The sequence below is a fragment of the Mchenga conophoros genome, linkage group LG1 (genome assembly GCF_057382185.1).
Source record: "Mchenga conophoros isolate Kocher_MC1m ecotype Shallow Benthic linkage group LG1, M_conophoros_male_GT1.1, whole genome shotgun sequence".
Classification (NCBI taxonomy): Eukaryota; Metazoa; Chordata; class Actinopteri; order Cichliformes; family Cichlidae; genus Mchenga; species Mchenga conophoros.
The window spans coordinates 16996179-17021123 of NC_140526.1; the positions used below are offsets into that span (position 1 = coordinate 16996179).

Consider the following 24945-nt stretch of genomic DNA (forward strand, 5'->3'; position numbering starts at 1 on the left):
TAAATCTAAGAGTTTGTTCTAAGGAAAAATATATTCATATACTATCTTCATTTTGTCAGGGGAGTTTATAAAAACAAGTCCTATCCAGGCAGTTATAAAGGCAGTTATTTTATAGCATTACAGGTAATTTGACTGTAAAATAAGTTGTGGCCCGTGGTACTTTACTTAACCCAAATTAAAGCTGAACATCTGCAAGTCATTGACATCTTGATTGTTCAATGTAAAATCCACAGTGGTAGAGTACAAAGGCAAAAGTAAAAAAAAATTGATCCAAATATGTTTGGATGATAATCACACTTGAATCCAAGAGTGTTCTGGAACTCTGGATTATGAAGATTTGAGAGTCGGGCTAATTGCTTATATTTCTTTTCATCATATGCTCTATTCTAGGGTTTTTTAAGAAAGTGATCTAGATATGCATCCAAATTAGAATTCCCTTACATGGAGCTTTAATGCTCTGCCAAGCTTTTTGAAATTGAGCTTGGTAATCTTGCTGACAGAAACTAAACATATACTGGTAAATTATAAGGTTTTCTTACCTATTATTCTTACCTATTGCCTTTTATAGGCAAGGTCTAATTTTTAGAGAGGGGTGAAAGTGTAAGGAAAGGTGCTGCAGTGATCTACAATAAGAGAAAAATAACATGATTTTCGTAATATTGCACCAGGTAAATGTGTTTAAGACAACTCCTCAATAGTGAGTACGTTAACCCCTTTTTTCATCTCTTCTCTTTAGCGTACCGTCTTAAGAAATGCCCTCCTCCCCCTGTTGTGGAGAATGCAGAGATGATCTATGAAGATGAGGATTTCCAAATAGGTAATAGACATGATTAATAATCATTGGTTTTGATACGGGGAAAAAATGTTGGCTAAAATTTGCAAAAAACACAACAACTATAACAGAATAACCTGCAAAACTCTTTTATTGATAACAAGTCGGCTGAACCTGCATTCATGCATGACAAATTTGCTTAATTTAGCACGATTTTTTAAATTATATCGTTTGTTACATTCTTCAGAATTAAAAAGGATCATCAGCCTTATCTAATGTGGTACATCATAAGATCAAAATGAAAAACTACCTGATCAGGCTTGTAGTAGGTCATTATTCTGCTGATTGATTACTTCATTAATCTGCCACATTACTTTGCAAATGCATTATCTAAATATAGCAGGCCCATGCTTGTCTGTCACGGTATTTTTTTTCTTTTGCTTTATTAGTGGTACAGAGGCACTTGTTCATAAAATCCATTCAGTGTACCTCTATGTATCGGTGTCTTAGAAGCAAATATTATAAAAATAATAGTGACACATTTGCAAAGAAAATTATTTTGTACACAATATTTTAAAGCTGTTGCAATTGCCATGTAGTGTATTAGAAAGACAGTCTCACTGGATAGCCCCTGGTTCAAAGGACTTCTTGTGGGATGCTTGCCATAACTGTTCAATAGGGTTGAGGTCAGGGGAATGTGAAACAAAGTTTATCTAAGCCAGCAATCCTTCAGATCCATCATGGTGTAGTATGAGTCGAAGATGCAAACCAGAGGGTGTAGCATATCTTTGAAGAGTGGAGTGCGACTTCTCCTTGGTCATGACTTGTCAATGCCAGTTCCAGAGCAGGCAAAGCACCTGCAGACTTGAATATTCCCACCACACAAATGTCATGTAAAATGTAGACCACCTCACACATAAAGCCTTGTTGGACGTGGGCAAGAATCTGCCCTCATGCTTAGACAAAACGACTAGCCAGTGTATATGTTGTTTGCTGACTGGACATTTATCTGCACTGAAATGGCATTTCTGTCAGGTAACAAAAGGAGGTCACTTTTTTAGGCAAACACCTGGTCATGGTTTGGATAAAGCTATTTACAAAGGCCTCTTGATTTTATATGCAATTTTCCAGGCCTATGTAAATAAACAAACTTTTTCCCCCCATGTTTCATAGAAATGATAGTGTTTTAGGCGGGACCCTGTTATATGTACTACTATCAATCTTTTCATAAACATGCATTTTGGTATAAATGATTGCTTGTCAAGTTTTTTCTTTTCTCTCAGCCCTGTTTTGTGTGTGTGATTTGTGAAAAGCAGCTTGCTTATGGTGACCTTTTAGATCAACAGGGCTGTAATTTAAAAAAAGAAAAGAAAAAAGAAACAGTGATAATAGTCATACTTCATACCTCCTCCGTATAGAGCAACATGAAAAAAGTGCCAAACCTGAGCCCACCACAAGTGAAGCCAATTTGGGTTTGTTTGGCGTAATTATATGCACAAATATTAAACCTCTCAGACTGTTTGACTGCAGGTGAATTTTACATTCACAAAACCTGCCAGAGTGAATTTCCTTAGAGAGCACTAGCTTTGTTATTGATGTGCTACCAAATTCCAGAATTGTTGAACATTCTCAAGAAAATAATGTGCTTGTTTATTCTGTTTTAAATTGGTCTTATGCTGTGAGGCACTATACGTCTCCTGGAAGTGCGAAGCAATGCATTACATCACCCGGTAGATTTACAACACTTTAAGATGGAAAACCTTTCTTGTTTTTCTTTGGAAGGCAAAAGAAGCAACATTAATCTGGTGCTCGCTTCTTAAAAAATACAAATCATAAAATGTCAGAGTTTTTTCCCAAAGTTCATAAAGATAGACTCTTTCAAGCCTTAATGTAATACGCTCCATTTAGAGGGCTGTTGATTGTGGAAATTGTTGTTCCTTCTCTCATCACTCCTTATTTTCTGTAAAGCGATCCTCTTCTCTTGAAATCCAGTGAAACGGGAGGGCATAAAATCTTCACTCTTCATTTGATGCAAATATGTACTCATTTCAGGAAAAGGCGATTTTCGACTAGTCTTCCAACATTAGTCATTTTAGTAATAACAAAATAAGAAGCTCTTCTTTGAAGGGATATACATAGAGATACATTGCGACTTGGCAATTATTTTAAAGATTTGTAGAAAGTCAGTGTGTCATCTGTATTAGTAGTCGATTGCGTCTGTTTAGAGTATTTAATATAGTCTTTTATGTACTTATTATTATCCTTTAGATTGGGGTTACAAATAATGTTGTTTCTTAAAAACAGTTGTGAACCTATCAGTTGAAATTTTATGGTCAAAGTTTTCTTTTCTTTGCCTGCCTCGTGTAATAAATTAACAGAATTTATAATGATATATATGTATGTTATATAATATAATTTTCCAATTTTAGGTGATATTGTGAAGTATCGCTGTTTACCTGGATACACGCTGCTTGGAAAGGCAGAGCTTATGTGTAAACTCAACTCTCATTTGCTCTTTGAAACCCCGCCCCCAACATGTCAAGGTAAGGCATATTTTACAGAAATGATCTATCCTAATATGTTATTATCCTCAGTGTATAGTTGGTTTCTCTTAGGTTAGCATGTATATGGTAAACAGAATACCGTATACGTTTTTAAAATGGTTGGTAGTTCTTCGCTTTCTGCACATTTTAGGAACTGTCAAAAACAAAGCAAACCAGACGTTACTGTTGTTGGGTTTTTTTGCCTATGGAAGAGAATTTACTGTGCACTGACAAGGGACAGATTAAAATAAGAAGTCAAAATCAATACAGCAAAAGCTGAGATATCCTGACATGTAATTCGCCACAAGCTCCAGAATTGACAGATCCTGGCTTTCCATTATTCAACTTCAACTGTCTTTTTGCAAGATCATTCCTGCCTAGTCAACACCCACATTTTCTAGGCTCCCAATTTTGTTGACAAATTTCTATCCACAGCCACAGGATGTATCCTGCAGCTGCTCTAAGTGGTACCCCATGTGAATACTAAACCTATATGGATGTTTAAAGGCAGTTGTGGCTTCCTTTATTTCGTAGTCTTGAAAATGAGTCATGGTTTTGAAAATGAGTCCTATTTAAAAGTGTAAAATTAATTACTGCTTATATTTATCCCACTATTTTATGTACTAGTACTACTACTACTACTGCTAGCAGTAGCAGAAATATTTCCACTGGCATTGTATAAGTATGTTAAGAATCAGAATGAGCAACTTAGTATCTCTTGCTATCTCTATGCTTCTAAAATATATCTCTTCCATAAAAGACATGTTGCTTCTCCAGTCACATCTCCAAAACTTTAATTATTGTTGTGTAATTATTACATTTGGAGTCAAAACATATAACCCAGCTGCATAAAAGAAGCTCAGCATCATTCTCAGAGAGTTGTCATGTTTCATGTAGGTTAATGCAGGATATCACTAATTGAAAAACAGTCTCACAGTAATACAACTTTTCAAAAAATCAAACTGATATGAAGCATTGTGGCAAAGTTACTTAAATTTTAAGTATTCAAATGTTAATGGTTAGGCTGTAGTTGAACCACACTGACACTAATGCCGTCAGTCTCTCTAGGAGAGTCTTAGGATTGTGCATTGAAACTGAAAATTAGCTAAAAAGTATGTAGCGGCTTTTTATTTTAGCCAGTTTCTCATATATTCCAACAATGGGCATAATAATTCCGTAACACAGTAGTTCATTGTTGGCATGTTGGTTTTGTGAGTAAAGATTCCTCAAAAAAAAAATGTTACATGTTCAGATCTGCTAAGACAACTGGTAATTCTATGAGACACACAAAAAAATATTGATTTTTATTATTTGAGAAAATGAGTTTCTTTCCTTCTATAGCCGAGTGTTAAAGAAACACATGGCTTTCCTCCATCATGTGAAACTCCTTTTCCTCTATATAAAAAAAAGAAAAGAAAGCAGTATTCTTATAACAGGAATTCTAATAAAAATCTCTCTTAGAGGATCTAGCGCTCCTTTTGTGTTTAATCCTGTTAAGGAAACAAACAACATACAGAAAGATTGAAAGAGTTCTGCAGTTATTTTGCTCAAGACTAATAAATGGACCATTTTTAAAGGATGAATCAGTGGGCATGCGGCCGTTAGGTTTCACATATGCTGACATTTTAAACTGTTACGTGACTACCACGCATCTAAAGCAAGAATCAAGGCTGTATTTATTATTCTTAATTCTTTTTACATTTTTGATTGCTTTAACTGGCTTTTTGGTAACCCCTTCAGCCCAGTGCCCAGCCAATGAGGAACGGTTTTCATCCTCGGGTGTGATACTGAGCCCTGGGTTTCCTAGCAATTATCCAAACAGCCAGACATGCTCCTGGTTGCTGCGCATGATTCCAGGTACAGTGTGTATCCTGTCTGTCTGTCTGTCTATGGGGTTACACATGTGTGTTGGAATAATCTTGTGACTGAAGACTTACCATCTGCATTTAGATGCAACCAAAGAGACTGATCTCTTTACAGCGAGGACAAAAATTTGAAATTTAACACACAGCTTGAGTGAAATGACACTCAAGCTGTGTGTTATTTACTTAACCTTAACCTGCTTTATTCTTGAACCTGATAGACCTCTGTGTCTGCATTTGGTCTTTCAGCCTAAATATGCATACATTTGCATACGGCTCTGCATGTGTTTGTGCATTTGCTATACACTATGTGTTGCATGTTACAGTACATTTGCACTTGGCAGTAAATGATTGCTTCCCCCCCCTCAGGTTACACCATCAATATCTATGTGGAGATGTTCCACAGCGAGAAGCAGTTTGATGAACTGGAGATTTTTGATGGTAAACAATCCTTTCCTACATTTGTTACATCTTCACACACACGCATACTCAGATCCAGCTTTAATTTATGTTTTCTTGTTCAAAATACCAACAGTTCCGTTAATAAGATACATAATACTTAATTCTCATTTGGGGTGTTAGGAATTTACCCCACAGGACTTCCAAGTAGGTTATGGAGCAGGAAATTTGTGTACAGAGTAGATAGTGCGCTCTGTGTATAATTTTGTGGCTTTTGGTGCAGTGTATATTAAGAACTTTATGAAGCTATATTAGAATAATTTGACTAGTGACAGTTAAAAATGTTCATTTTTATACCAATAAACATTATAACAAGCTACCCAAACACATTTTTTAAATGCATATTTTACTGGATCTCTAAATGGGTTAACACATTTGCACGCAAGTTCTCTCTCTCTATTAATCTTGCGTGGTCAAAACAAATGTAAGCTCCCTCTGATATTTCTGAGATTAATGACATCACAGAGGAAGCATCAGTGACCGGGTTGTTTTCTAATCTATTGAAGCATTACTGAACAGTAGACTATTTGGAGAATGCTGTTCAGCTACTATAGTATTTAAAAGTGTCTTTTATAAACAAAATCAAACGCAGACACCGTTCAAGTAATCTGGAGGTAGCAAGTCACTTCTTGAACTTGGTAATTGTGTGTACCTCACATCTAAGGAATTTCATTGCCGCTTTACTTTAGGCTATTTTTCATCTGGAGATATGCATGGAGACTCGTATCTAAGTTTAACTAAGTTTAACTTTATCACATTTTTCCTACTATCATCGCTACGTTTCTTTGCAACAGATACTTAAATGACAAAATAGCGTATTGTCTAAACAGGCACGTCTATAAAAATCAATCACTTATTGTACATGGCTCTGAACTAAATTACTTGTTTCATTAGGATCTTCCGGACAAAGCCCACTGCTTGTTGCGCTAAGTGGTAACCATTCCTCTCAACTGAACTTCACATCAAAGACAAACCAACTCTATCTACGATGGTCCACTGACCACGCAACCAACAAGAGAGGATTCAAGATACGGTACTCAGGTACATCTGGTATCTTCTGAATTATTGATATTATTATTTGATTGAAATAGAATGTCCTTGTGCGTTAGATGTATGCCCAGTTTCCAATGTGAGTTTTCTGGAAGGGGCTGCTCTCTTATTCTGCTTTTAAAAACAGTACCTAGAAGTCTGTGTGACCCCCTGTGTTAAAACTGTTTTTGACTACTAAATTAGCTGCTCTGTTCTCCTTTAGTGAATAACCATCCCTAATGCTTTTCTTAATAATGAAAGTAATTCATCACGGTTGTAGGTGGGTGAGCAATGATTATTTAGAAAACATTATTTTTGAATGCATCATGCTACTTATGAACAAAAGAGAATTAGTAACTCTAATTTGTTAATTTGTCAGATTGAGCGAATTAAATCTGTAGTGGCTTGCCAAAACTGTGAGGTTGTGTTGGCTTTTTTAGATTTGGGTTGTAAGCTAGTTCACCACTTAATCATTTTAACTTGTTAAGAATTCGTTAAAGACAATCCCCCAATCTTAGTCATAGAAAAAATAATTTATAGTGACACTAATCCTATTTGGGTTTAGAAGGAGTAAGTCACAAGGCCTGTTTCCTGGCTCTGTGTACTGAAGGGAAAAAAATAAATGTGATATATTTTAGTCTTTGGGTTATATCTGCAAAACAGCCTTAAGTAACAGAATTGTCTTTCCCCGTGGTGTCTTATTGCATCGACAACAGCATCTCTAAAGAAAACAAAAAAATGATGGGTGGGATTTTTCACTTACTATACATTATTAATGATCTGGAGCTTTAAATTGAAACTGAACATATCTATAGTACAGTTTGTATCATAAATATATGTTTAGAAATGTCTTCTTCTTTGACATGCTGGCATGCTTATGGCTAGGGGGCAGGAAATGTATTATACCTGTGAGGATCCTCAGAAGTATATACTGTAAATGTGTGTTGGCAGATGGAGTAAGCTGCAATAATCACTGTTATGCTTTTTTCTTATTATTCTTTGTGGACCCAGTGTATTGTTTGGCTGTGAAATTAACCCTGCATCATTTTTATTAATTGTATGGCATCTATTTATCATCGGACCATCCTGAAAGCTGGGATCACTTTTATATATATTTAATAGTTTCACTTGTTAAGATTCACTTGGAAATTCTTGACCCATCTTTCTCTCTCGCGCTCTCTCTACTTTGTTGTTTTTGCCTTAATGCATAAAGGGAGCATTCTGTTCAGGCTGTAAACAAGTATGGTAGTTAGTAAACTTTAAAGAAGTTGTCAGCAGTGGTAGTAGGATAAATAATATATGTCTCAGCATGTCTTCACAGCACATGTGAGAGCAGAGCCATTCCAATTTTTCAAATAAACAATTAAGGTGACGTATTCATCAGCTAAAACTACTACAAATGGAGCTAAAGTCTCAATATGCAATGCAGTTAATGTTAGAGGAATGGTATAAACACTAGAGTAAAACACAATAACAACATCAAGGTGGAAGCAGTTAAAATAAGTCTAAATGAAAGCTCTGGAAAATTCGACAGACAAATGGAATTATTGTAGACACATAAGAAGGCGTAAGAATAGATTTCAGTGTTGATATAGACCAAGACCAAGTCAAGGACTCTCTGCTCTGTACTTGGACAAGAGCAGCCTTCGTCAGAATGGTTTAAAAAATTGTAGTTATGAGTAAACTCATGGAGCTGGATACAATAAGCAGGGATGATTGCTGGACTTCTCAGAAGGATTTGGCATTTAGATAAACCCACTTGTCAAGACAGTAAGGTTATCGGTGTTAGTTGGCCTATTAATTGGCAGTTAAAGGTTTGGTGAAGCTATTTGCTTGGGCAAGAGTTGGATTTAAAGTCAGCTTGTAGATACATTAGGGTAAAAGATGGTGTCACCTGTTAGAAAGCTCTGTTTTAATGGCAGAGTATAACAGAGAACAACAAAAAAAGATACTGACCACAAAGCCTCAATATTATTGGGCTTCCACAGGAATATTTGCTCAACCTTTGGTAGAATTGTGTTTATTGGCATCTCATTAGCTGATGACTATTTGGTAAAATAAATAATAGCAGAACTGACACTTTGTAGATAGATTTTTGTCTCTCCGTGGTTCATGACCCTGTGTTTGAAGATAAAAACTCTTCCTCTACTGACTATGCTGGTTATTACTGCTTACTTATATATGCGCAATTCAAACATTATATTGTCTGATGGGAACTATGACAGAAAAAAGGAAAGGAAAATCATATGAAGTACCCTTTAAACTTTCCTGTGACTAAAACTTCCAGAGATCTTCAGTAATAAACAACAACTGATACTCTGATGTGCTGGTCTTGAGATAAAATATTATCCGAATGGAGCCTGTGTCCCTTTATTGAAATTATACACACTGAGATATAAAGGAGGACCCTAAATGAATAATGATTATGTTACAGAGAAATGCTATGATAGGATGATAAGATCTGAAATGGTGAATAAAAGGGAACAGATGACACTTCTAGGAAAGAAAGATTTACAGACTCTGTTGTCCTGATCAGAGTGGGAATGTCATTCCACTAATGTGAAGCCAAGAGGGAGGAGAGCCAAGATCAGGTGAAGCAGTGACCACATCAGACAGAGAAGTGAGAGCCAAGCGGCCCTTGAGTGCCGTGTTCTAGCTACTGTTTAGAGTGTTATTCATGCTCTACCACACTCGCACTCTGCTCTAAGATGACAAAACACTGCACTATAATAAGTGCAATATCTTCTTCTAGTTTATGATTATTCTGTTTGCTTTGGGATTATGCTCACTAAGTTCACTAATAGATGGCATTTACTTTTTGTTTTCTTCAGATTGCCTGGAGTGTTACAATTAATGTCACCAAGTTTTCAGACTCTCTTAAACTCTTAAACTGTCATGCCAGTTTGTTATTTTTAGCTTAGGAAATCAAATTATTTGTACAATTTGACTGTCGATTAAGCTATCCGCTGAGAACTCTTTGTTTCTCTGCCTCCAGCTGCTTACTGTAGCATTAATGATCCTCCACTGAATGGCGGTGTGGTCAACCGAACCAAACTTCGCCCAGGTAGCAGACTTCAGTACTTTTGTAATCGTGGTCACAGGCTGGTGGGCTCAAGCAATGCCACCTGCAAGCTCGACTCCAATGGGCTTTTCCAGTGGGATACCCCACCGCCTTTTTGTCAAGGTAAAATTTTAAACCAATTATTTCTCAGTCTTCTTAGTGATAAAGAACAAAGGTAAAAAGGATTAAAAAATTGCAGTTGTAAAGGATTCCTCCTGCAACACTTTTCTTTTTGTTATGTGGTAGCTGTCTCATGCGGCATACCTCCGTCACCGGGAAACGGCAGCTTCCATGCTTACCAGTATACTGTTGGGAGCCAGGTCACCTATCAGTGTAACCATGGTTACCACCTTGACCCAGGTGTTCCGATGAATGCCATGTGTTTGGAGGATGGCAGCTGGAGCAATGCTGCCTCAGTCTCCAGATGTCTACGTACGTATTTCTAACTTTATTATAAGGATGGGTAAATGTCTTAGTTGACAAAAAAGTAAGCACTGGTATATCTAGAAAAAGCTAGAGCCTCTCGCTGGAAGCTCTCTTCTCAGTGTCCAGGATGCATTTTGAGAAGATGACTCACACATCATTTATTTTTCAAAAAAAACTTTTGTCCACTAAATCAATAATTAATTTGGAGTTTGTTTAGAATTATAAATAAGTAATACATTTTAATTTATACAATTATAATTTATACAAATAGTACATTATCAGAGATTTTAATTAAGAATTAAAAGTCACCTGCCGTTCAGTTACATTTTATATAACTGTATCATTTCATTAATTTTTTGTCCAGCGGTCCACTGCCCCAGCATTGACGACGTCCTCTCAGGTCACATGCTCTACCGCCTAATTTCTGGTAGGCTGGGAGAGTTTGGTTCTGTGGTGATGCTGGAGTGCTCAACTGGGTACTATTTAGGTGCGGGGCATCGGACTCTTCGGTGCCTTGCCAACCGAACTTGGGAGGGGTCAGATGCCCCAGCTACCTGTAAGAGTAAGTACTGATACACACAAAGACACTATTATGACTGTCTTAGCTCATAATCAGCTGATGCCCTCACTTAAGTGCATGATAATAAAATTAGTATTTGGTGCACCTTCTAAATTTCCTCTAGTAGAATTATACTGAACATTATTCAGTCAGATCATACATAAAACTGTCACGGTTCAGCTGTGTGGCAGGCAGGATGTAGGACCCAAACGCAGGACTCACAACACGGGAGGTTAACTGAAAATGGCAGCTTTATTGCTGGGAAATCCACCATAACAAAAACTCACGGAAAACAAACAAAAGCCCTCAACATAGTAATTAAGGACTGAAACTCTGGAAAACTAGAATGTAAGCTGGATCACAAGAAAACAAACCCTGGAACTGAGAAGCTAGGATCTAAACAGGCACATGAGGGAAACACACAGCAGGGACGAGGTTACGACACGACAAGGGGCAAAGAAAAACAGGGGTTAAATACACGAGGGAGTAACGAGGGAATGGGAATGGGCCGCACACTTGACAAGGGCTATCAAAATAAAACCGGAACAAGAGACATTTACAAAAATCTGCCCATCATTTTTTTTTTATCTTTTCTTCCAAGGAGTTTGACTTTCATGTAATTTTTTAAAGCAGCCATGAGCAATAGTTATCCACACTTTCTGAAAGTTTTCAAAGTTTTTCTTTTGAAATCGGCTGCCTTTTTTTTCCCATTTTCAGTCCACCCCTTGTATCTGACCATTTTCAGAGGAATGGGCTTTTGTTTACCTTGGTCAGGAAAGGTCAGCTAACCTCAAAATTACTGAAGCAGTGTGAGATCATCTTGACAGAGAACTGAACAAAAGGCAGTGAAAATTGATTATCCTTCAAGAAGCCTGGAAAACCATTTCTAAAGACTATTTAAAGAAACGATAAGAAATTTGCCTAAGAGATTTCAGACTGTAAAAAAATAAAGGTGATCATACAAAACATTGACTTTCAAGACCTTTTAAATGGCATAAATGTTTTTGCTATATGTTCTGTAGTTCAGGTATGATTTCTAATCAGTGCACCTGTTTCCAATTTTCCTAGCAAGATATAAAGAAATGAGGGGAGACTTGGAAGAATTAAAGAAAGCTACTTTCCTAGCATAATTGCCAAGTTTAGTTTAAAAAAAACAACAACAACTGTGCTTTTCACCTGCTTTGAGGGGCAAGCATGCATGTGCTTAATCCTCTGTCATTGGTATATTTGAGAGGGAGCTGCTTTATGTGTGGTTGTGCGTGAGGTTTTATCTATTTCTTCTACTTTTTTGGAAATTAGTTACCAGGGGTGTATGTGTTTCGAAACGCCTGAGGATGTTAACTACTGCACATTGTCTAGGGACTGTGTCTCTTTCAAACAGAATGCAGTCTGTACTTCCTAAATGTGGGGTATATGCCGATAGTAGTGAAATACTGTCTATACAAATACAGTCTTACTATGCCATACGTCTTTGCTGCTTGTTTCATAAAGAGAGGCTGTGACAGAACATTGGGACTTTGACAACTTTCTAGTAGGCTACAGAATTTCATACTGTTGCATAATATATGATATGCCAATGGAAAAGTGAAATGTGTACACTGGAGAAGTTTAAAAAAATGATTAAAATTTGAAATGTATTTTACATTAAGCCAGTGGTTTAAAGACTTTATTTGGATACGTTTTTGTTAATTTCTCTTGGTAGTGTTTGAGCTGACCTACCTATCATTGCAGCAGTTTCAAGGGATTTGGCAATGTAACAGAAGTGTCTGTTTAAATTAGCCAGTGACTTTAAAGCTGTGTCTCCCAGGATATTAAGACAGAATTAGCTTAAATCTTCTGAAGGAAATAAATTCAGATAGATATTGTGTTGGAAAACAAAAATGTACCATGTTTAAGTTTAGGATGGTAGTCTTGTAATGCTTCATTTAACTGACCAATCATGATGAAGGCTTGACGACACAGACCACTTTATTTGCAGATTTTGTAAAAGATGGAAAAGTATCATTTGCACCACGATGTTATGTAATGTGTAATTTGTTACTTTGTAATGACACATTTATTTCATTATTTAGTTATCTCCTGCGGGGAACTTCCTTCCCCACCTTTTGGTACCAAACTGGGGACGTTGACCACATTCGGAGCAACTGCGATCTTTATGTGTAACCATGGCTACACTCTGGTGGGATCCCACGTGAGGGAGTGTGGCGCTAATGGGCTGTGGAGTGGTGTAGAGACCAGGTGTCTAGGTAATGTTCATTGAATGTGATAAGATGTTCAAGATGTTGTGGTTTATCCTAAGTCCCTTTGGCACAAAAAATAACAATTTGATTCATTGGAAAAGAAATGTAGCAAGCTGTTAAAGTAAAATCAAAGCATTGACTCATCTCATATTACATTAATGAGAAAAATCCAACCTGATTAGTACCTCACTAACACCATGGAATAGATCACCTAAGTCAATGTAATGAACACGGAGAGCCTATATGTACAACTTTGATAAGGTAGCGCATTGTTAATATTCATGTTTCACCTGCAAATTTCACATCCACCCTCATATTCTTTTGAGATATTGATGGCAAAATATAACAGTATTTGTCATTTATTGATAGAGATGATATTTGCTGACCTAAAAAGACAATAATAATACTATCTCTTAAAATTAGAAATAATTGTAACAATTTTAGAAAGGCTGGTTATTTTTAACTTTTAACCTTTGGCAATAACCAAGTGACCGTTCAGAACTGGGTGGACTATGCATTTACCATTAGATACACAAACATCAAGAAAAAGGGATCGACTTTGAAACACATCTGTTAACAGATGAAATAGTGTCAAATACAATTCAGAATCTCTTTACACCTCAGCTCACTGGAGTCTTGCTTTTTATGTGCTGAAGCTTTAAGTAACCCCAGGCAGATGTAGTGCATGAAAAAAAAAATGTTTAAAGGACTGTTTTTAAGAGACTTTTGTTCATCTGTAATTGCTCCAAGTTTAGAACTAAAGTCTTTGAAGGTGATTTGCAAAGACAGACATTTGAAAGTTTAAGCATCTAAGCTCCTACATATAATTTGGCAGTCCACAGTGACTGCTGGCACAATGAGCCAGAATGTGTTTAAAATCAGGGCTCAGCACACAAAACCAGCTTCAGTGATGTGTGAGTGAGTTAAAGATGCGTTTCATTGTGCTGTATTAATTTCTGTCACTTTGCTTCTCCCAGCTGGTCACTGTGACTCTCCAGATCCTATAGTCAACGGCCACATTAGCGGGGATGGATCTAGTTACCGTGACACAGTTGTATACCAGTGCATGTTAGGATATCGCCTAATTGGCACATCAGTCAGAATCTGCCAACAAGACCATCGGTGGTCTGGAACAACACCTGTCTGTGTCCGTAAGTTCACAATACCAACAACATCGTGGTTTGAAGTTAAAGATTGTTTGCTGCTTTTGTCAAATATGAAAAGCTAAAACCTATATTGTTATATAAAGAATCTCTTCAGAGGCATCACACAATTTATTCTTTTAGAGTTTACTTTTTTTTTTCAGTGAATATGTCTGTGCACCAACATTAAAAAAAAGTTGGAAATATCACACAATATCAAGAGGGAGAACCACAATACTTATTCCGAACCTCAAGTTTCTCATCACATTTCTCTCCACTCTTTCTCTCTCAGCAATAACTTGTGGTCACCCAGGCAACCCAGCCAATGGGCGGACCAATGGCACCGAATTTAATCTCAATGATGTGGTCAACTTCACCTGCAACAGAGGTTACGTCCTAAGTGGAAATGCTCGGGCTCAGTGCCGACTTAACGGACAGTGGAGCAGCCCCTTACCAGTCTGCAAAGGTCTCGTCCACATTCATTAACACAGAGCTAGCAACTCATGCACATGCACATCCTTGTAATGCTTTATTTATTTATTTATTTAATTTTTTTCACTTTTAAAATCATAGAATCTGTGTGAGGAGCCAACATAATGCTATCGACATCTGTTGAGTAAAATCATAACCAAATAAAAGAAAAGGCCTCAATGACAAAAATGATCCCTAGGTTGTATTGTAAAAAAACAGACTTTCCTTTAAATTGTGGATTGCTGTGGTATGTTCAGCATGTGTTGACTGAATTTGCTTCTACCCACATTATGTAAATGAAATTGCTTTTGGAACCGAGTCTGCTGCTAGTAAAAGAGAGAACACAACAAAATCTTATCTGCAAGATGAATTCAGACACAATCAGTGTATCTCCAAATAAACTAATAAATTCATTCGTGCGCAAACACAGCTGGGTACATGTCCAGAGACATGCTCTTTTCCTCTGCTAACCATGCACGGTCATTACAGTACAAAACTCTCTAGACCCCTGGTAGTGTAACAGTTATGATATACTCAAGCACGCACACACACAAGCATTTTGCAAAGTCATGAGAGCAGATCGATATAACGTAGTTGCTCACATGGGTTTCCCACTGAAGCGATTCATCCTCGCTTGCCTGCTTGCTTTCTCCATCTCCCCCACATTTTCTGTCTTATCCTGCTCTCCCTCCCTCTTTTTACCTCACAGCAGCAGCTGTCAATTATAAGACTGAAACTTTCTTTGTTCCCATAGGGTGCCAAACACACACACACACACACACACACACACACAAACACACATAGGCGTCTCCCCCATGGACTTGAATTTGAGTGAATGTCAGTCTCCCCTGCGACATGGGGAAAATCAAACTCCACTCTTATTGAACTGGCATCTACCCAGAGAGAAAAAGTACAAGGGACAGGAGGAGGCAATAGGGAACAAAATGCTTCAAAAAACAGAGCAGGGTATGACAAAAGAGCAGTTTAAAGAAGACCAGAGCAGAGCAGCATGCATGATATGAAATTGTAACTTTGTTAAATGGTAATTGAGTATTCAGTACTCAACCCCACAAAGCTCCCAAGATATATAGCCATCACCTTTATATATGCTTGCATTGTAAAAACTTTGTAAATACTTTTAAATGGCTCTTCTGCTCTCTCGTACAGTGGTGAACTGTTCTGACCCCGGTCATGTGGAGAATGGCGTGCGCCAATCCGGCCTTCGTTACCCAGAAGTCTTCAGCTATGGTGTGACTGTATCAATCCACTGCAAACGAGGCTTCTACCTTTTGGGTTCTGCACTCCTTACATGTCAGCATAATGGACTGTGGGACCGGCCAATCCCTCGTTGCCTAGGTATGGGTGAACAAGTGAAGGTAGTCGGGGAAATATTTGGCTACATGTCTTTCCTGTTGTGTGTGTGAGTTTTGGGATTTTTTTTATAAGAACATGCCTTCAAAAAAGTAGTCACAAGCAGGTAGCTCTTTTTTTTGTTTTCTGGAATAGGCATTTGAGGATTGAAATAGCCTGAAGAGCCTTTGAGAGTAGGATAAGGAGGAGTGGATGAAAGAGTGAGAGCAAACGAGAGGGTTCAAGAAAGAAAATGGGAAGAAAGTAATCATAAAAGAAAAGGGTATGAAAGAAAGAGTCGTAAAGGTTTGAGTATGATTTGTGTCCATGTGTGTTTACAGAAAAAGAAAGTTGGAATGTGTCTCATAAGGCTATAGGTGGTCTTGTTAGAAAGCTACCATTGCTGATAGAAACAAAGAGATTAAACTAGAGAGTGATAGTGAGAAGGAAGCAGATTCACAGATGAAGAGGGGAACAGAAGGTGAACAAAAGCTTAGAATAAAGACACAGGAACAGAGGTGTACAGATGAGAAATCAGACAGAGAGGAAGGAAGGGGCAGACACCGGTGAAGCACTTGGCGTCTGTGCATCGAGCGTTGCATTCGCAAAACAAGGTCTTATCGGAAAATTGGGGGGAAAGGGGTGATGACAGAGGGGCAAGGAGAGGATGGAGTAATACAATTTGGGGGTGAGGAGAGATATCGGAGGACAAGTCAGAAAATCGAGAGCAGTTCCATATCAGTGTCCTCCAGAAACTTGTGCTTTGTAAAACATAGATTTCTCCGAAGCTGAAGAAAAAAATTGGGCGTCTGTTGCTTAAATGCTTTGGAATGATTTTTTTCTAGTTTTCTACATAGAAGAAAAGCAGAGATGCTTTCAGTGTTGTCTGGCTGAAGTGAATTTAATTTCAGATGAGTTATTGGTTTTCTCAGGCAATTCAGTTAAACTCAATAAGCTTTACTTGCATGCCCGTATGCTACAATGTGGTGTAAGCAAGGCAGGTTTAATTATTTATGTGCATATGTTTTATTGTACAGTTGCAAAGTCATAATACGTTGTCTTGTATTGGTTAAGGTGCATATCACACAACCAAAACATCCTTGGTTGTCTTCCAGTTCACCTTGGTTGAACAGCTAGCGCCTCTGTCTCATGCTACATTTAATGTCTACACTTCTTTCTTTTTGCAGTCCCTGTTTGTGTATTTTGACACAAGCACGCACACACAAAAACAACAAGGGCTTGCATTAATCCCACCCCTGTTTTGCTGAAAACACTCTCCTGTTTGCTGTCTCTGCAGTGACCCAGCTGCACAACCTGAAGCAATAGTATCTGTAATCTATAGTTGGACGCATCCACACTCAAACACACATTCAGAGACATACACAAACACTCACACACTAAACCCTTCTTTATCTCTTTCAATCTCTTGCTGTCTCTGTAGCTATTTCCTGTGGTGACCCTGGTGTACCCCCTAATGTAGTAGTATCTGGGACCAACAGTTGGACATATGGTTCAGTACTGCAGTACTCTTGTCTACCTGGTGGAGTGCTTGTGGGCAATGCTACTCGCCACTGTCAGGAAGATGGTACATGGAGTGGAGCACCACCCTACTGCACTGGTAAAGTCAAAGTAGTTGATATACCTGCATGTCTAATAGACACGATTTACATTTTGTGCAGGATTAGGGCTAAGTTGAATGATTCACTGTTGCTGTCATACATATTCGCACTCAAAGCACACGATAAGTCTGTGCCTGTTTTTACACGTAAGGCAAATGTACCACATCTACACTGAGGCTTTCAACAAGGAAATCTGTATCCAGAAATGCCTTTTTAATAAGGCTTTGCAGAACACAATTGATAATATAAAATATTACAGAATGGCAAGCGCTCCTGCTCACAACACCAGTGTGCAATTTGTGCCAATCAATCAACCTTTATTCCAGACTCATGTAAAACACATCAACAAAAACAAAGAAAAAATACACTCAGATCACCTTCCCACAAAGAGACAATTGTACCAGCCCCTGCTGGTGTTGAGCCACCTTTGTATCTTCAGTGATAAGCTCAGGGCATTAGTATAGGCTACATGAGATTTATGCAGACTCACCTTCCTATAGTTCCTATAGTTTGTCCACATGCAGAGATGTACAGTATGCTCTAAAAAGAACTCTTCTGGTATTTGAGCTATAATAAGATGTCCAAGATATTTGACGTCATTACAGACAATAAGATTATTATTCGACAATTTAAATTTGGAAAGTCTTAGATGTTTGTCTTCATTGGTTCTACAAATGATGACAGCGCTCTTACGGGCATGGTATCTAATATCATGTTCCAAACCATAAGCAGAATGTAATGTATGCGAAGGAGCTGCTGGAGACCAGCACTACCTGGACTGAAGACCACAAGATTATCTGCACACACACACACACAGAATTTACCATCTAATCTGATAAAATTACTTACTGTTCTTTGTATTTGTTTATTTGTATCTATATCTTTACTGTACCCTGAGCTCTGAGAAAAACTGTTTTGTTTGACTACGCCTTATTCTGTGGTCTCAAAGACAAAAAGGTTCATGCTGACTTTGGAGCCACTACATACTGTCACCATCATTATATGATCATTTCTAGAGTTTGCTTGCATGTACACTACCAGTCAAGTTTGGACATTTAATGGGATTTAATGGGTTTTCTTTATTTTCATGACTATGTACATTTTAGATTTTCACTGAAGGCATCAAAACTATGAATAAACACATATAAAACACATTTTATATTTTACATTCTTCAAAATAGCCACCCTTTACTTTGATTACTGCTTTGCAAACTCTTGGCATTCTCTCGATGAGCTTCATGAGGTCGTCACCTGAAATGGTTTTCCAACAGTCTTGAAGAAGTTCCCAGAGATGCTGAGCACTTGCTGGCCCTTTTGCCTTAACTCTGCGGTCCATCTCATCCCAAACCATCTCGATTGGGTTAAGGTCAGGTGACGGAGTGCTGGCCAGGCCATCTAGCGCAGCACTCCATCACTCTCCTTCTTGGTCAGATAGCCCTGTTGAAAAATAAATGATGGTCCAACTAAACGCAAACCGGATGGGATGGCGTGTTGCTGCAGGATGCTGTGGTAGCCATGATGGTTCAGTGTGTCTTCAGTTTTTAATAAATCCCCAACAGTGTCACCAACAAAGCACCCCCACACAATCACACCTCCTCTATGTTTCACAGTGAGAACCATGCATGTAGAGACCATCTGACCAACTTTTCTGTCTCGCACAAAGACACAGCAGGTGGAACCAAAGATCTCAAATTTGCAATCATCAGACCAAAGCACAGATTTCCACTAGTGTAATGTCCATATCTGGGCTCTAATCCGAGGTGCTGTTAACTTGCAGTTTCTGAGGCTGGTGACTCAGGTTAATTTATCCTCAGCAGCAGAGGTGACTCTTGTTCTTGCTTTCCTGGGGCAGTCCTTACGTGAGCCAGTTTCATTGTAGCAGTTGTTAGTTTTAGCAATATTCCGGACTGACTGACCTTCAGTTCTTAAAGTACTGATGGCCTGTCGTTTCTATTTACTTGTTGATTGGTTCTTGCAATAATATAAATTCTAACAGTTGTCAAATAGGGCTGTCATCTGTGTACCAACCTGCATAACACAGCTTATGGTCCCAACCCCATTAAGAAGGCAAAAAAATTCCACAAATGAATCCTGACAACGCACACCTGTAAAGTGAAACCATTTCATGCGACTACATCATAAAGCTCATTGATAGAAGGCCAGGGGTTTGCAGCGCTGTTAACAAAGGGTCCCTACTTTCAGGAATCTAAAATATACAACATATTTAGAGTTATTTATAAAAAAATTTCTTTGCTACATAATTCTATATATCTTGTTTCATATATTTGATGTCTTCAATATGTATCTACAATGTAGAAAGTAGTAGAAATGAAGAAAAAACATAAAATGAGAAAGTGTGTCCAAACTTTTAACTGCTAGTGTATACATACTATGCAGAGATCTTGTCAGATGGTAAACAGTACCAGTAAAGGCTACAGAATAGCAAAGACTCACTGATTAAAGGTAAAAACAGTAGAATTTCAGGGAATTGAAGAATGAAACAAGTGTTTTTTGAGAACAAAAGATTGAGCTATTAAAAAAACAGCAACACCCCATCTAGAACAAAAACAGTGAGCCATACCCCACAGGCAAGTCAGCACTAAGACATCTTTGTTTTGCCTCAGCATAATATACTGTGAAGTATTAACTGGAACTGACAGGTATCTCTGACTGACGGACAGGCTCCTTGTGTGTTTCAGAACCACTCAATTCTTCACCGTATTGTTTTTTGATTTTAGATCAGAGACTGTGATGTACTGTATTGAGGAAATGACAGTGGTAGACAGTCACCTAAGAAACGTCATATTATGATCGAAAGTTAGTCCTTGTGCTCTATGAATATTTATCTCTAGATTCGATTTTCCACTTTCCACAGTTCCAGACATGGATAACATACCAGAAGCGACGCCATAATTTTAAATCAGTTAATCAATTTAATAAGTGACAAATTGCAGCAAGCTGTTTATATCGTTGATTATAATTACTTACCTTCCAGCTTACTGAGAACTAACCACCCCATGACCACGCTGCCCTTCATCGCACATGTCCTCCCATTTGTTCTACAAAAAAAGATGAAGGGAGAAATTATTTGAACATTTTCAAGCTGTTAAAGAAAACTTTTTTCAGTTTTTATATGCTTTTTATTGCATTACAAATTTATGACTATGCCACCATTTGACAGTTTTGCTTGTGTAAATTATCGTGACAAAGTATTTTATGTCATTTTTGTTACCGCTGCAATTTATCACAAACACAGAGACACGGTGATCTCTTACATGCTGGAAACTGAGCACACTTTATACTACAGGGCATATTTCCTGGCTTGAACTGCACATGTTAGAAACAGGCAGGAATAGAGAGGTGGCAGAGTCCTTGTTCACTTCTCAGGTTGTAAGCATTCCTCTACACTGGGGTTACACAGATCCCACAACACTACAACCGATCATTTCTAAACTCAGCATCAACAGTCTCAACAGCTGAAATGCAATAAGCTTACTCTGCTGGCCTCAAAACAGAGCACTCAGCAGGGCAGAATACATCCTGCAGCTGAAGAACTCATTGAGATGCAAGACACTGCATTTGGCGCTGTACCCTGTTAAACTCACAAATCCCTACCGATGGAATTTAAGCTGCTAAAATTGTAACACGCTCAGTGCTTTTAATGCTAGAACAATTTGGTATAGCCTAAATGCAAAGTACAGTTCTACAAAGTTTGCATGTCTGAGTATGTGCATCTATGTGTGAGTTACTGTATATGAAAAGGGTAAGCAGGCAAATTGTGTCATTGCAATTTCTCCAGTGCATATGGTGTTTAGTTGATGTTGTTGACCTCTAGCATGAATGCTTGCGTGTATTTTTAGCATAACGATACCAGTGAGAGACGACCTCCTGATCTAGCATTTTCCCATTTAGTTGCACAAATTCACTAAAACCTATTAGAACTAATGGACATGACTGCAGCAAGTGTATTTGGATCCACTGTGCAAATTGATGTGCTTTGATGTGTTTCTATGTTTGTGTCGCAGCAGTCCAGGATTATGTTGGGGGGTGGGGGACTCATTTGGTTTTTAAGAGCATTGTTGAGTTTGGTACATTAACTTTATGCTTGCTTTCTTGCTGTAGGTGTGAGTGCTGGAATCTGTGGAGACCCAGGGATCCCTCCTCATGGTGCCCGTATAGGAGGAGAGGAATTTAAAACCAAGAGCCTTTTGCGCTTTAGCTGCGAGGCAGGATATAACCTGATTGGGTCAGCCGAGAGGACCTGCCTTCATAATGGCACCTGGAGTGGTACACAGCCTGTCTGTCAAGGTGGGAAGTGTCAAAATTACCATTTATATTCCTCATGTTAGGTGAAAGTTTGGCACTTGAACTTGAGTGAAACGTAAACTGCAGCTTACACTTTAAACAGCATATAGAACTTTTTATTTATTTAGTTATTTTCTGTCATAGTGCTGAAAATCGAAGCAGTACTATCTACTTGACTCGAGATAGATATTTATGGGGTCTTCTTATCTGTATTCTATTTATATAGAGCCTTTAAAAGGCTGCTGCTTGCTTTATACAAGAAATTTAAATGTGACAACATGCTGAACTGTCTGTTTTGAAAACATACACTTTGATGGCAAGTCGTCTTTGTCTCTTTTGAGGTTACCTTTGGGCCTCAGACTAGATTCTATAAAACATTGCCTTAAAAATATACCCTGATATAAAAGGAACCAAACAAGATTTGCTTATAAAGTCTGCGTGATATATGGATTTAATCATTTAGATCTTTATCCTAAGTATTTTCTTTTTTGTGAGAGTCATAGTGATTTAGATAAAGTAAGATAAATAAACATTATATAGGCTATTGAGTGAGTGTAATTCCTCTGCTGATTTTTCAGTTCCTCACTGCGGTCTAAAATTCTGCAGCAAGAACGCAACAATAAATCATTAACAACGTTGTTTGTCCATAAGTGGTCATTTTAATATGTTCTCAAAATTCAGAGATGTAACACCAGAGACGCATAATGTAAGACGATTGTTGAATTTAAAATATGAAGACTCAAGTTTGTTTGTTTGTGTTCATGCTTAGATGCAAAGGATTGAAGTGTGTCACTCGTAAATAAGTTGGATCTTTGACAGCACTGTGTTAATAAACGGCATTCTATAGTCGACAACAGCAGTTTCCAAAGACACTCTTTGAACCCATGGGAATCCAGGGAAAATTAAAGTGGGTCCCCCTATAACTGTAGAGACACTGGAACCATTAGCTGCTGCCTGTGTAGCCTTGCCAATTTTCACCACAGATATTCAGGCCGAGTAAAGCAGACATGGTCTACACTGTAGTCTGATGCAAATTTTAAATTCAATTGGATAGACGATTTATTCTCGCACCAATTTGAGTTGCTAGGTCGAGGAAGAGGGAGTCACAATGTATCAGTGCTTGTTTATGTGCCTGTGACACAAAAAGTCACCGGTATACTAACAATAGGACAAAGCGTACTTACTGTTATCTGTAAATTTAGCTGCTAAATTGCTGTGGGGTTTTTTTTCTTCCTGTTGGAAATCATTATCTTTAGACTGTATGTGTTTAAAATAATACAGGTGGCTGAAACTTTAAGACACAGAGCTCTAAACTGAAATTATGCAAAGCTGTTGTGGAAAGCGTGTGGTTGAGAAACTGCAGAAAGTCTCTAATTTTAACCTCTTGTAAGTCTTGACTTGCTTGCATATGTTGAAAAACTGACGTAAATATCAAGTCAGTCGTACAGACACACACAAACACCTTAGAAGTGTGTTTGTGTGTGCCATTGTCTGTGATTGTGTAAGGTAATTATTTGTCTGTCTACAGTTGTTTTTCATTAAGCTAATAGTGGTTAAAAGCTGATTCAGAGAGGGTAAGACATCTGTCACTGACACACACAAATGCAAAGAAATCCATACACACTTCCAATTAAATACACACTCATCTACAGACTGTTACTCACAGATTTAAAGAAAGAAATTGCTGTCATAGACGCACATGCAGCTTTGTATGATGTGCTCCACCTACATGCTGTCTCACGTACTTTTGAACGAGGCTTTTAAGAGTTCTGGCTAATGAATGCCATCAATAGGTGTTTGATTGTTAAAGGCTGTCAGCTGTCATGATCTTATTAGGGAAATGTGCTGTGGCTGGGTGCTAATTTCTGTCGGTTCTGTTAATGTGCTGTGCCAGCAGACTAAAGGTCGATGGCTCACTAGATAGAGCCGTAGTGCTTTCCCGGCTGCATTCATGAACCATCCCCTGACAATTTTGTCTTACAATCTACAAGACCAGCTGCGGCTCAGACACAAAGAAAACATCCGTGGCTCAAAAGAAAACATCACAGAGGGTGACTTTTTCCACAAAATAAAAGGGAACCCCTCAGATTCACTATAGGCTTTAGTAGAGGAACTGTTGAAGCAGCTGTGAACATGAACACCAGTGTGACTTAATGAATGCTCCAATGTCAAGCACACAGCCAATCTTGAAATATATTTCTGTATTCTCTGTGCTCTCATCTCTGCAACTGTGTTCTCCCCAAAGATGACTCAGGAAGGACATTGTCCACAAGTATTGACTGATAATTAGCTCCACAGTCCTGCTGCATGACCCAGTGCTGCTTCTTGCCATCATTTGTTTTCCTCTACAGTTGCTGTACCTCGCAGATGTTTTGGCAAACAGTAAGCACGACCAGGCAGCACCTGACCTTGGATCTTTTACAGGTGTTGTACTTGGCTCAGTGGCGTTTTGGAGGTTAACGTTAGTGATGTAGGGGTTTTAACAACTTCCCCTCACTCACTACGACACAACTGTAATTCATCTGTAATTAAAAGCAAAGGATCAGCAAAGGAAAAGCAAAGGATCCTTTTTTACATTATTTTATGCATTTCTGCCTTGATTGGATAGTGAAAATGGAGAGAGACAGAAACATGCAGTAAAAGTCTCACCTGGGGACGAGCGCTCAGCTTTGGGGTCGCCCTAGCCCAACAGCCTTTAATCATTAATCAGCTTCACTACCTCAAGGAGATATTTTATGTTACTTCCAGCTGACTCTAGTGATAATCTCATTATTGTAGCCCACAGCTGATCATCCCTGAGGGACAGGAAGACAGTATTGCTTACACCGATATTATCGCTGAGTTTAATCAACGCTGATTGGTATTTCCTCACCACTCAGCTGTATCCTGTGGTAACCCTGGCACCCCAGCACATGGCAGAATTGTCTTCAGTGATGGCATCACCTTCGGCAGCTCAGTGGCTTACACGTGCTGGGAAGGCTTCAAAACATCAGGCCTGACCACCAGACACTGCACAACCAATGGGACGTGGACAGGACAACCCCCAGATTGCACTGGTAGGATGATCATTGCTGTCTGAGTGATTAGTTCAAACAGCATGGGATTCT

The 24945-nt window shown here is 38.3% G+C and overlaps 1 protein-coding gene across 2 annotated transcripts in view; it reads left to right on the forward strand.

Annotated features, from left to right (window-relative positions):
• The window catches only part of LOC146583171 (CUB and sushi domain-containing protein 1-like), a 456826-nt gene that overhangs the window by 403198 nt on the left and 28683 nt on the right, over nucleotides 1-24945 (forward strand). For both annotated transcript variants that reach the window (XM_085268026.1, XM_085268032.1), the window contains exons 47-61: nucleotides 737-817; nucleotides 3202-3315; nucleotides 5056-5172; nucleotides 5547-5618; nucleotides 6531-6677; nucleotides 9661-9849; nucleotides 9973-10158; nucleotides 10517-10714; nucleotides 12784-12957; nucleotides 13929-14102; nucleotides 14386-14559; nucleotides 15732-15920; nucleotides 17356-17532; nucleotides 21656-21841; nucleotides 24718-24894. In XM_085268026.1, coding sequence (XP_085124152.1) covers nucleotides 737-817; nucleotides 3202-3315; nucleotides 5056-5172; nucleotides 5547-5618; nucleotides 6531-6677; nucleotides 9661-9849; nucleotides 9973-10158; nucleotides 10517-10714; nucleotides 12784-12957; nucleotides 13929-14102; nucleotides 14386-14559; nucleotides 15732-15920; nucleotides 17356-17532; nucleotides 21656-21841; nucleotides 24718-24894 — 2355 coding nt within the window. The remainder of the gene's footprint in view (nucleotides 1-736; nucleotides 818-3201; nucleotides 3316-5055; nucleotides 5173-5546; nucleotides 5619-6530; nucleotides 6678-9660; nucleotides 9850-9972; nucleotides 10159-10516; nucleotides 10715-12783; nucleotides 12958-13928; nucleotides 14103-14385; nucleotides 14560-15731; nucleotides 15921-17355; nucleotides 17533-21655; nucleotides 21842-24717; nucleotides 24895-24945) is intronic.